The sequence below is a fragment of the Bos mutus genome, chromosome 13 (assembly GCF_027580195.1).
Source record: "Bos mutus isolate GX-2022 chromosome 13, NWIPB_WYAK_1.1, whole genome shotgun sequence".
NCBI lineage: Eukaryota > Metazoa > Chordata > Mammalia > Artiodactyla > Bovidae > Bos > Bos mutus.
Window position 1 is genome coordinate 71,745,048 of NC_091629.1, and position 12,658 is coordinate 71,757,705.

General features: G+C 46.7%; 2 protein-coding genes across 6 annotated transcripts in view; one reads left to right on the forward strand and one right to left on the reverse strand.

The window, feature by feature from the left end:
• The window catches only part of KIF16B (kinesin family member 16B), a 306,272-nt gene that overhangs the window by 140,999 nt on the left and 152,615 nt on the right, over positions 1–12,658 (forward strand). For all 5 annotated transcript variants that reach the window (XM_070381955.1, XM_070381956.1, XM_070381958.1 and 2 more), the window contains exon 13: positions 11,504–11,623. In XM_070381955.1, coding sequence (XP_070238056.1) covers positions 11,504–11,623 — 120 coding nt within the window. The remainder of the gene's footprint in view (positions 1–11,503; positions 11,624–12,658) is intronic.
• On the reverse strand, positions 4,748–5,282 carry LOC138990551 (ubiquitin-ribosomal protein eS31 fusion protein-like). The gene has a single exon (XM_070382139.1). The coding sequence runs from the start codon at positions 5,249–5,251 to the stop codon at positions 4,781–4,783; it is 471 nt and encodes a 156-aa protein (XP_070238240.1). The 5' UTR covers positions 5,252–5,282; the 3' UTR covers positions 4,748–4,780.

Genomic DNA, 12,658 nt, shown 5'->3' on the forward strand with positions numbered 1-12,658 from the left:
ATAAATTGGAATAAATTAAGTAAATTAAGTTAAAAATTTCATATGGAAGTATATTCCTTTATTTTATTTAAAAACTATTACCTGCATTGTATTATAAGTGTGTTTGTTATAGAAAATTGGGAAAGTGAAAAAGTATAAAGAAAAAACTGCCCAGAGATGATAATCTCTGTTTCTAATTTGCATGAGAATCTCTACTAGGCTCAGTATCTCTCTTCTTGTCTCTCTTATCTACCTCAATACATGTATTGCATTTATAATATATTCTATATTTATAAGTATATGATGTATATATTAGACACACAAACCCTGCCATGGACTGCCAAAATTTGTTTGCTGAAACCCTGATTCCCAGTGTGACTATATTTGGAGGTAAGGCCTTCAGAAGGAAATTAAGGAAAGGATAAATGAGGTCATAAGGATGGGACCTGAATCCAGCTGGCCTGTGGCCTCGCCTCTCTCCCCCATATTGTGCGCACACGCCCAGGAAAGGCTGTGAAAGCACATAGTGAGATGACGGCTCTCTGTAAGCCAGGAGAGGAGGCCCCAGAATAAACTTTTTGGTGACATCTTAATCTTGAACTTCCAAGCTTCCAGAACTGTGAAAAGTCCATTTTTGTTGTTTACACCATCTAGTCTGTGGTATTTTGTTCTGGCAGCCCAAGCTAATACACATACACACACACACACACACTCTCTCTCTCTCTCTTTCTCTCTCTCTTTCTCTCATCATTGATATATCCTTCACACACATTTGAAACAGAAGCTTAAGACATTTTCTATATAATCTAGCGCACGGTTTTAAGTTGACCTGGCAGGTAGTAGCAGATGCTCGTTAAGTGTGAGCTGAACGAGTTGCAGATTCTTCTGCTGGCTGGAGAATGAAGTATAGCACTCGCCCTTCTGAAATCCTGAGTGCACCCAGCAGATCAGAGGCTCATTCCTACTGGGAATACAGAAAATTATGGATGCAAAATACCTGGGAGCTTAAGAAAATACCCTTACCAGGTCCATCTTTAAATGAGATGCTTACTGAAAGGAACTGCAGGGGTAAGTGAAAGTCATTCAGTCATGTCCAACTCTTTGCGACACCATGGACCATACAGTCCATGGAATTCTCCAGGCAAGAATACCTTTCAGGCCTCCAGGCAAGAAGGCCTTTCCCTTCTCCAGGGGATCTTCCCAACCCAGGGATCAAACCCAGGTCTTCTGCCTTGCAGGCGGATTCTTTACCAGCTGAGCCACAAGGGAAGCCCAAGAATACTGGCATGGGTAGCCTGTCCCTTCTCCAGGGGATCTTCCTGACGCAGGAATTGAACCAGGGTCTACTGCATTGCAGGCAGATTCTTTACCAGCTGAGCCACAAGGGAAGCCCCTGCAGGGGTCAGGCATGGTGTTTTTAAAAACTCCTTGACTGACCTACTGGTCTAGTAGTTGAAACAAGCAGGGCATGGGTGTAAAGACACTAGTCACTTTTGACTAAGATACAAGTGATCAGGCCAGATTACTGTGGTCATTGAGAGGAAGGATCCGCTGTGGGCCTGAGGAGACTCCAGGTGTTTCCTGGGGGAGGGGAAGGATGGCTAGGACTCAGGAGAGGAAGGATTTAGAGAGCTGTCCCAGGAACAAAGGCTGGAGGTGGGGATAAGTGGGACATATTTCTGTGGGTAAGAACCATGAGGAAGCCAGCTTTATAAGATCAAAGTTTAAGGCCGATGTCAGATTGGAGCTTTCTGGGTTACAATGCGTCACTTAAAGTGATCCTTTCACTCTGCTTTATCATCTTGGGTTAAAGTCCGTGCTGTATAAAAATGATTTAAAAAAACCAAAAACACCCTTGTAGATCCTTCTGGTGAACCCTCTTGAGTATTTTGGGCTTCCGTTTAGGTCAGATACACTAAAGTTCTTGTTGATCACAAGATCCTGCTCTACTTAAAAAGTCTAGTTAAATATTAATGCAAGGAAATTTGTTCTTGCATATTTTCACACGTAATTTCTTTAATTGGGATTATGCATTTTACATAATTTAAATCCTGACATCTGGGTGATTTGCTTAGCCAGCGAAGGACCGTTTCATCGGAGAGATCTCAGTAGCATCTCTCTGAACTGCCTGCCAGCAGTTAGCTGTTAAGCGCTTACATCAAGAATGTTGTTTCTTCAGTGGGAGGTGTGATGGAAATTGAACTGTCCCTAGAGCTTCTGTTCACTGAAAGGACAACGCTAGTTCTGTGTACTGTGTAGCAGCCGAAATGCAGGGAGAGGTCTGTTTGCTAGAACTGGGGAGCAGGCGAGGAGGTCGTCAGGTTTTTCCCTTCCTGCTTCTGCCCTGGTTAGTCCAGGGCTGTTCGCCATCTGTCCTGTGTGTCTCTTTTGATCGCGGGTACTAGAACATGGATTGTTTAGGGGGGGCGGGGAGCGAGGCTTTTGCATTCCTACTTCAGTTTTTATAATGTATTAGTAATAGGTGCCAGTCTGACAACTTTCTGATGGTTGGTACAGATGTGAACACTCGTTAAATTATGATGACTATCTTTTGGAATCCAAGCTTCGCATGTAAGCAACTTCCCTTATACGCTTCTGACGTCTCTGGCCATTTGAAGCATTCCTTTGAGGTTCAGGAGCTGCTTTTGCCAGGCTTGGAGTGTGCCCATAGGACTGACGCGAGAGTCAGCCTTGGGATCAGAGCGGTAGTTTGCCCCTCGCCGACCCCCACCTGCTCTCTTGTTTCCTGAACTTGGCGTATTGTATTTGCTTTCTGGGGGACCAGGCAGACAATAAACTCACATAAGTTTGATAGACTGGAGTGCTCTGGAAACAGCTAGCCCGGTGGAAAGATAGGATGTGGCCGGGGGCAGGGAGCGGAGGGGTGCGGTTCTTCTCGTGGGAGGTGAGCTCTCTGTGAGCAGGGGCCTCGTCTGCCTGACTAGCCGGGCCTTCAGTCTTCAGAGAGCAGGCAGTGGGCGGGGTACGAGCAGGCTGACAGGAAGGGGCAAGCTGACATGTAGGGGGAGAGTTTCTCCGCAGAGGGAACAGCGCGTGCCGAGGCCCTGCTGGGGTGAGGAGGCCTCTGGGGCCGGAGGCCGGGGGTCACGTGGAGGGTGAGGCGGGCAGAGCGAGGCGGTGGGCAGGGGCCTGCGGCGGCGAGCGGCGGGCGCCATTTTGTGCTAAACGCACAAGAAACCGTCGAAGGGCTCTGGGTGCGATCTCTCGGCATTCTGGGAAGAAGACCGTGGCCGTCGTGTGGAGGACGGAGTGCAGGCTGGCAAGAGACGAAGCAGGAGGACCCCTGGGGCTGTCAGAGACCACGCAGGAGGTGGTGGTGGCAGCGGCCGTGGAGACCGAAGGCCCCAGACGACTCCAGCCGCCGTGTGGGTAGAGCTGGTGGACCTGCTGAGGGTTCGCAGGGGACTTAGAGGCACAGAGAGGGTCAGGGTGACGTCGAGGTCGCACCACTTGATCCTTTCTTTCTTTCTTCAGCCTGTGGATTGCTAAGTCTTTCTTCTCACCAGAACCATCTCTTTCCTTCATCCTCATTCGGACAGGGGTGGTTTCCGGTCCTCCCTGGCCTCTCTGGGTCTGCGGTACCTGCCAGACGCTTTCAGTACAGGTGGATTTCCGGTCAGTCCTGGATTCTCACTGGCTGTTCTTTCCCTTCCCTGTGTTTGTAATTAGAATCTTATGATTCCAAGAGCATCAGTAGAGCTCTCACACGGAGGTTACTCATTACCAGGCAGCCTTGCAGGGACGTGGATGTGCCTCTAGGCAGCAAAGGTTGTTTTTCTTCACCTCATTGTGCTCTCTGGGAACACAGAATAAAAAGTTATTTCTTGGAGGCAAGTGGAGATCTTGACTCCTTTTTATCCCTGCCGGGTCAGGTTACATGAACAAAGGGTGGAGGAAGGTGGGATGGTGTTGCAGGCAGTTGACAGGTACAAGCTTCATCCACTCTGGCTATCTTGGCAGCTATTTCCTTCCTCAGTTACATGGACAGGATTCTTTCTTTGCGCACAAGGATATACAAGAAATTGAAGCTTCTGGGTGAATGCCAGTGTGTATACTTTCAGGATTTCAGAACTAATTGGTTTGTGTTGACTATGACTGTTTACCATTTGTATATTGTAAAAGAAACATGCAAATTACTTGACATTTGCTAGTCAAATTGGTGAGCTATTTTTTTTAACAAGTCAGCAATATCTACTTCATGAGCTGTCTGGAAAGTATTACTGGGAAGTGTCAGGACTTTTTTCCCCTAGCAATAAAAATCTTTTCTGGATATTTATCAGATTTTTGCAACTCTTGCAAACTCTCCAGTTTCCTTATTTTTCATTAAGAGAAGTATGTAAAACAATTGAGAAGAGTCTTAAGGTTAGTCAGTCAAATTGTCACATAGAGTCTATGAGGCTATTCCTTCCTTCCTAATTTCACCTCCCTTTTCTCTCTATTCCTAGTCATCCCGCACGTCCTTGCCACGTTTGTCTTCTGTGTGTCAGCCAGTCCCAGTTTCAGAGTTCTCAGTGGCTTCCTGGTTTTTGTGGAGTGGCCTCACAGCAGAGAGTGCACTTAACTTCTGCAAACCTGACTACAACTCCTAACCACCCTGACCTGTTTGTGTGTGATGTGTGGCCAGGAGTGGACACAAACACCAGTCACATAGTTGGTTAAATTCAACAAATACTTCAGTTGCTTTTCCTTCTGTTAAATTCAAATGAAATCACATACAGGTTTTTTTTTTTTTTTTTTTTTTTTTAAATGTTAGCTCATATCTTTATTAACCAATATACAATTACTTGTCTTCTGGTTTGTTGAAACAATAGGTCAGACAACATTTGCCACAATAATGTCTGTCAAAGTGACTGGCCATAAAAACTCCAGCACCACATTCATCTGAGGGACACTCCCGGCGAAGGCGACTGATTTTGCCATTCTCATCCACCTTATAGTATTTCAGAACAGCCAATTTAACCTTCTTTCTCTTATGCTTGTTCTTCTTGGGAGTGGTGTAAGACTTCTTCTTTCTTTTCTTAGCGCCACCACGAAGTCTCAACACTAGATGAAGAGTGGACTCCTTTTGAATGTTGTAGTCAGACAAAGTACGTCCATCTTCCAGTTGCTTGCCAGCAAAGATCAGTCTTTGCTGGTCAGGAGGAATTCCTTCTTTATCCTGGATCTTGGCCTTTACATTTTCTATTGTATCCAAGGGCTCGACCTCGAGAGTGATGGTCTTCCCCGTCAGGGTCTTCACGAAAATCTGCATCTTGGCGGTTCCACCGCAGATGGCGGATCCGAAAAAGGTTTTTTTTTTAAATTAAAAGCATCTATGCTAGAGGATAATTTTCTTAATAAGAGTCTTCCCGTCTGCCTGACTCCCTCCCTCCTCCTCACATGCAAGCCGGCCAGGTTCTCTAAGCCCCCATCATGGTGCCCCCTTCTCTTCTGCTGCTCTAGTCAGGTTTGCAGAAGTTAAGTGCACGGTCTGCTGTGAGGCAGTTCCACACAAGTCTCCTAGTTAGCGAAACGCATGATTCTTCGTAAACTGAATTTCTACCAGAAAAAGGCCTGACTTTTAATTCTTGGCTAGCAACAACAACAGCAAAAAACATGTAAAACCACCACCTACTTACAGTGCCAAATAATCAGCAGTGTCCTGAGTGACTGCTGGTGCCTGGTGAGCCCTGCTCCCCCCACCTACTCGGTGTGCGGAAACAGTTTCTGTCCCTCTGGAATTCTGAGTTCAGGTGGAGCGACACATTGCCAGAGTTTTCCCAGTATTTCCCAGGCAAGACCTAGCTCTCAGGAAGGCTTCTCGAGAAGGAGAAACAGGCTTTCTTATTGACAAGTTTTTGTCTTGATTTTCACCTACTTTTTCGGGAAGGCTGTTGTGGTTTGGCAGACACCGGGCTAGATATTAAGGATGTGGTTGTGATAAAAAATAGGGAGAATTCCTGCTGAATCTAATGAAGGGGTGTGGAGTCACATGGGACATGCCAGTGAGCCAGGCCCTGTGGCTTCTCCCTGTAACCCCAGCAGCCCTGCCTGCTCCTCATCTGAACCCCTGGTCACGCCAGAGGAGGCACTGCTTGGGGCAGGGCTTTTTTTTTGTTTATTTAAAGATTTAAAAAAAATTTTTATTTTGGATATGGGCCGTTTAAAAGTCTTTATGAATTTGTTACAATATTGCTTTTGTTTTCTGTTTTGGTTTTCTGGACGCAAGGCATGTGGGATCTTCATTCCCTGACCAGGGATCAAACCCAGGCCACCTGCCTTGGAAGTGTGGCTCATTAACCACTGGACTGCCAGGGAAGTCCCTGAACACCGTGTTAGAGTCAGGGTTGAAGAAAATCATTTTGAACATATTTTTGGAAATGTGATGAACATCATGTTTAAGTGGACTCTATCTTATTATACTTTTTGTCAGGCTATAGTTTCCTTTTTATTCAAACACTGGTTGCCAGAAGCTTTGTTTCAATACAGAATACGTGCAGCCACACGTCTTTGACCACATTCTCTCTTTGGGACCCCGTCTGCTTGGCGTTGGGAAAGGGATTGCCAGCTCTGCTCTGTTAAATATTCCATCTTATCAAAGAGGTGTTTCATCAATTATGTATAACAGTAGATGCCACTCAATAAATATTTTATACGTGATAGATATTTTTGTCTGAAATTACTTTTTCACTCGAGCAATGATTTAAACCCTCGTTTTTAGTTTTATGAGGTGACACTTTTATAATATCATATAGCGACTGCAGCTTGAATGTCGTAGAGCTTTAGGGCAGCATTAATCATAAATTCATCTGCCCCCACCCCCGATCCTCAGAAACTTTCTGTTAATTCAGGTTTTACCCCTTCTGTGTGTGGAAGAAAATGTGTGTGTGTGAGAAAGAGAGAGTGTGCATGTGTGTGTGTGTGTGTGCGCACACTTTCTGGGGATAAGACAAGTAATGCTTTTGACCTAATGGCTCTGAAGTTATAAATTCCAAATGATTTTTAAAGTCTATGTATAGACTTTAAGGAAGGAAAAAAAAAGTGTTTTTCAGTGGGTTAAACAAAAAAGAATGTTAAACTAAGCTGGGATATATTCCAAGCCGTCTCTCTAGTTAGAGTGAGTGGAAGCTGTTGGGAGTTTAGAATACACTCCCCCCTCCCACCCTGCTCTCCTTTTCAGGTTATTGTGTACTTTGATGGGGAAGGGTAACACTCTGTCTCTGGACCTTTGAGAACAGCCTCTCCTCTCCTTTTCACATGGACCTGGCAGCCAGGCACAGTCCATGGCTGGGAGCCACCTGCGCTGTGTGCAGTGTCGTCACAGTTCACAGCTACCAGGCCTTCCAGGGAGGACTTTGTTTTATGAAATGAAGCTGTATGATTAAATTCTCTGCTGTAATATATATCTTTAAAAAAAAATCACAGACTTTCCACTTTCTGGGCAAGAGGAAAAGCGTGAATTCTGCCGGAGAAGCAGGAGTTGGGGTCGGTATGTTGAGGATTCATTTCAGTCAGGATTTGCAAGGGCCTTGGTGTGGCGAATTGGGAAGATGAAGCCCCCAGCCTCTCAGCCTGATATTCTGGGCCTGGTGAGGGAGCCGGCTGATAAGAGGAGTAATTGAAGAACAATGATACGCTTCATTTCCTTTTCTTGAATCTAAGTTATGCATTGGTCATTTCCTCTGCGTATCTGTTTAATGGTTGTTAAATTAAATTGCTTTCTCTCAAGTGGTGATTTTTATGTTTTTTTTTTTTTAAACCATCTTTTATTTCCACTTTGCTCCGTCACCCTCTGGCCTGACTCCAGCTCCGCACGCCTGTGGTGGAGGCTCTGATGTAATATTTAAACAACACAGGATGCATTTATTCGATCCAGGGATGTGAGCAGTGCCGGCTCTGTTTCTGGCTGTGCTGGGCTTGGGAGTCCAGAACTGGAGTGTGCTCAGCATGTCTGGCTGCACGAGGGGGTGAGGAAGGTGTTCACTCAGAGCACCCCTGCCCCAGAGCCCCCAACAGCAGCACGGTACTGCCTCCTCCACGGCTCCCGTCGGCCTGTGGTCACTGAGCCTGATGTTGCGCTCTGGGATGGGCGCAGCCTCATCAGCCCAGCCCAGCCTTCAGGCTGGTATTTCCACCTTCACTTTGCTGGAGTTTGTCTGCTTTCCACCTGTGCCCATAAGGCTGGGTTTCCAGTCTGCTATCTCAGGGTAGATGAGCCTCCCAGTCTCATCCCCAAGACCTTCCTGCCTGCATTTCTCTGAACTCTGAGTGTCTGCCCACTCACTCACTCATTTGACAGATCCTCATTGAGCAGCATCTCTGTATCAGATGTGAAATTAGGCTTTGGGTTATATTCTAGTCGGGAGACAAGGGATAAGCTCTTCTATAACGTGCAGAGAGTGGTAACTGCTAAGAGAGAAACCACTCAGGGTAAGAGACATTGGTGACTGCGGTCTTGTATGGGGTGGTGGGGAAGGAGGCTTTGGGGCAGAGCCCTGTGGAAGTGAGGGCCACTTTTTGTGTGCATTGAAGGCAGGCCTTCTCTCCTGAGGCAGATTTCATTCCCCAGGGAACATTTCTCGGTGTCTGGGGACATCTCAGCCTTGGGGGAGGGATGTGTCTCACTGGCATATGGAGGGCAGAGGCCAGGGACAAGCCTAAGGATCCTGCAGTGAACAGAGCGGCCCTGCATGCGGAGAACCATCTGGTTCAAAATGTCAGGCTACCAGGGTCGGGAAACCTAGTCGGGGAAGGGGAAGAGTAGACAAGAACAGAGGAAACAGTGGCCACAAAAGCAGAAGGGAACCCCCTTAGGAACCCCTGAGGTGGGAGCAGGTTTGGAGAGCAGCAAGAAGCTGGGGTTTGCAGAGAGGAGGGTGCTGGGGGCGAGTGGCAGGAGGTCAGGGAGCGGTGAGGGCACACAGAGCTCTGTAGAACCTTGCAAAGATTTTGGCTGTGACAGAGCAAAGGAGGCCACACAGTTGACCCTTGCAGAGGAGGGGCCAGCCCTGACATCCCTCTGGCTGCAGAGGAGAGCGTGGCCCCTGGCTTGGGCATGGGCTGGAGCAGCCAGGATTACTGTGGCCATCTTGCTGGAGGTGCTGGTGCTTGGGGCCAGGGAGCAGTGTGGTGCTGTGGTTTGTTGTTAGATTGGGTGCATATTTTGAAGCTAGAGTCAGTAATGAGTGTTGAAGGGTTTAGAGAAAGACATGTGCAAAGGACAACTTTTTTTTTTTTAACTTTTTGTTTTGTATTGGAGTATAGCTGATTAACAATGTTGTGTTAGTTTCACGTGAACAACAGAGGGACTCAGCCATACATACACACGTATCCCTCAAACTCCCCTCCCATCCAGGCTGCCACAAAGCACTGAGCAGTGTCCCATGTGCTATGCAGCAGGTCCTTATTGGTTATCCATTTCAAATACAGCAGTGTGTAGTGTACGTGCAGTTAGTTACTCCCTAACTGTCCCTTCTCCCTATCCTTCTCCCTGGCAACCGTAAGCTTGTTCTCTAAGTCTGTGAATCTTTGTTTCATAAATAAGTTCATTTGTATCTTCTCTTTTTAGATTCTGCATATAAGGGATGTCATATGATATTGCTCCTTCTCGGTCTGGCTCACTTTACTTAATATAATATTTTCTAGATCCATCCATTGGAGAAGGAAATGGCAACCCAATCCATTGCCTGGAGAATCCCAGGGACAGGGGAGCCTGGTGGGCTGCTGTCTATGGGGTCACACAGGGTCAGACACGACTGAAGTGACTTAGCAGCAGCAGCAGCAGATCCATCCATGTTGCTGCAAATGGCACGATTTCATTCTTCTTAATGACTGATGAATAGTCCATGATACATGTATCACATCTCCATAATCCATTCCCCTGTCAATGGACATTCAGTTGCTTCCACGTCTTGGCTGTTGTAAACAGTAGGACAGCCTAGTTTTTGGTCCAAGCAACTGTAAAGAAGATTGGCATTTACCGAGAAGGGCTGGTGTGCAGGTGTGGCAGGCAGTGGGAATCAAGGATTGAGCTTTCGAGGTGTTAAGTTTGAACTGCCTGCTTGGCGTTGCCAAAGGTATATCGAGGCAGGGGGGTTTGTACACGAGGGTGGAGTTTTAAGGGAGAGGTCTTCCTTCCTTTCCCTTAATTTGAGATTTGAGCATCGTTAGCATGCAGTTGAGCTCTCTGTGTCTGTAGATTCTGCATCCATGGATTCAGCCTACCACTGATGGAAAATGTTTTGGGGAAAAAAACTTCAGATAGTTCCCCAAGATAAAACTTGAACTTGCCTTGCTCCAGCAAATATGTGCATAGCATTTTCACTATGTTTGCAATGACTTGCGTAGCATTTACATTGTATTAGGTATTATAAATAGTCTAAAGATGACTTAAAAGTACAAGGGAGGATGTGTGTAGAATATATGCAAATCATGTGTTTTTATATAAGGGACATGAGCATCCTTGGATCTTGGTATATGAGGAGATCCTGGAACCAACCCCCTCTAGGATATACAGGGATGACTGTGTAGATTGCTAGTAAATTCAGGAGACTGTCGAGTCCCTGGGATCAAAGACTCCATGAAACTGGAGAGTGCCAGAGGGAGGAAGTGGAGGACCACAAGTAGGGAAGTCTTTGGAGGTGGTTTCCTCTGAAGGGGCACAGAGAAGTTGGTGGTAGCTGGAGGGCAATGCAGGGCCAAGGGAGGTGGTGGCGGTGCTTGGTGGGAGCCCTGCGGGTGGGGGTGGTCAGTGGGTAGAAGGTGGTGCAGACACCGAGGGTTAGCTGCCTCTGGTCCGTGGTAGATAATGCACAGGAAGGGGTTGCTGTCATAGACACGCAGAGATGGACCCTAGTCACCGGCAAGAAGAACCAACGAATCAGGAGACATCTAGAAATTAAGTGAAGTAAAGGTTCTGAAGAGGGGGGGAAAGATTACCTTGTAGTCAACTGGTCCCAGACCCCTTCCTCAGGAAGGCAAGATTTGAGCTTAGCTTCGTGTGAGTGTGTGTATGTGCATTTATAACATATGTATATGAATCTTTATCTGGCAATAAATGTAATTCATTTTATATTGAGCTTTTTATTTGTTCCAAGCTCGCTTTGCCCACCATATGCCAGGATTTCAGCACGAAGTTTATGATCCTTTTTTCTTGCAGTTTTTTTCGTGAGCGATAAAAGCATCGCTCATTTTTAACACTTCCGTGCTCATGCTTGTGCTCAGTCGGTCTGACTCTTTGCGACCCTGTGGACTATAGCCTGCCGGGCTCCTCTGTCCACGGGATTTCCTAGGCAAGAATACCAGAGTGGAAAAAAAAAAAAAGAATACTGGAATGGGTTGCCGTTGCTTTCTCTAGGGGATCATCCCCACCCAGGGTCGAACCCCTGTCTCCTTCGGCTCTTATACTGCAGGTGGATTCTTTTCTGACCCAGTGGAGAAACCTGTGTTAAGTCTAACAAGCACCTAACAGGAAGTTCTCTTTTCCCAAAGTAACCTGTTCCTTTTCTTTCCCTCCTAATTCCAGGAACAGACTCTGGCCCTAAGGAAGGAAGGGATTGGGGTTGTTTTGGACTCCGAGCTGCCCCATCTGATCGGCATCTATGACGACCTTCTGAGCACTGGCATGATCCTGTATCACTTGAAGGTAGGAACTGCTTACCTGGAACGTCCTCAGTTTGGTTTCAGCTTTTTCTCAGACACTGGCAAGGTTTAGTGTAATACTCCATGTCCATGAACACGCTGTGACGGTAAAGAATGTGCAACAAATCCTTGAGCTCTTTGGGGATTTTCAGCAGTTCATTGGGATTCTCTGGCATTAGAAATTCCTGTTTTATGTCATCCTAAAACTAAATGAAGATCCATTCCCTTTGCCTTCTAATTTGTAGAACCAGTAAGAGGGAGGTAAGGAACAAAAAGACAGACTTAGGAAGAAAAGCTACCAGCACCGAAACTGCGATTGCTTGTATGTACAGTTTTCCGGTCCCTCAGGTTAATTATGAAGTTGTGTCTGAAAGTCACTCAGTCATGTCCGACTCTTTATGACCCCTTGGACTGTAGCCCACCGGGCTCCTCTGTCCATGGGATTTTTCAGGCAAGAATACTGGAGTGGGTTGCCATTTCCTTCTCCAGTGGATCTTCCTGACCCAGGGGTCAAACCAGGGCCCCCTCTGTTGCAGGCAGATTCTTGAACCACCAGGTCCCACCTACGTGATTGGGCCTGCTCCCAGAGTAGCCCTTTCATGAGATAAGAATTTCCTTATCTGCATCAGCGGTGGGCTCTGTAACCTTGACTTCAGTATCTTTTCTCTGATCCATGACTTACAATGGGAAGAGTATCATACTGTGTTTTGGGGGCTCCTCTAAACCGTATGTTTAGACACAAAGAAACCCCTGGCTGCTGGAGGAGAGACTTGTTAGAAACGATTGGGAACAGCCATGGGATTGCAGTCATGGGCAGGTTACTGGTGCTGAAACAGGAGGCCAGCCTTGCCGAGCCCTGAGCCTCAGGAGTCCTGTGTCCTTTTCCAGATACCACGTGCTGTGGCTACAGAGCCTCAGGGGACTCTGCCTGGGCCAGAACTGGCCCACCTGTCAGCAGGTTTCTGGGGCTTCCATGAAAGATGGAGAAGAGACCGTTCTTCATGTTCTTACTAATAAATTTTGCTTGGCTTTTCTCCCT

Coding starts and splice junctions, on each gene's coding strand:
- LOC138990551 (XM_070382139.1), bottom strand. CDS start 5,251: ATGCAGATTTTCGTGAAGACCCTGACGGGGAAGACCATCACTCTCGAG.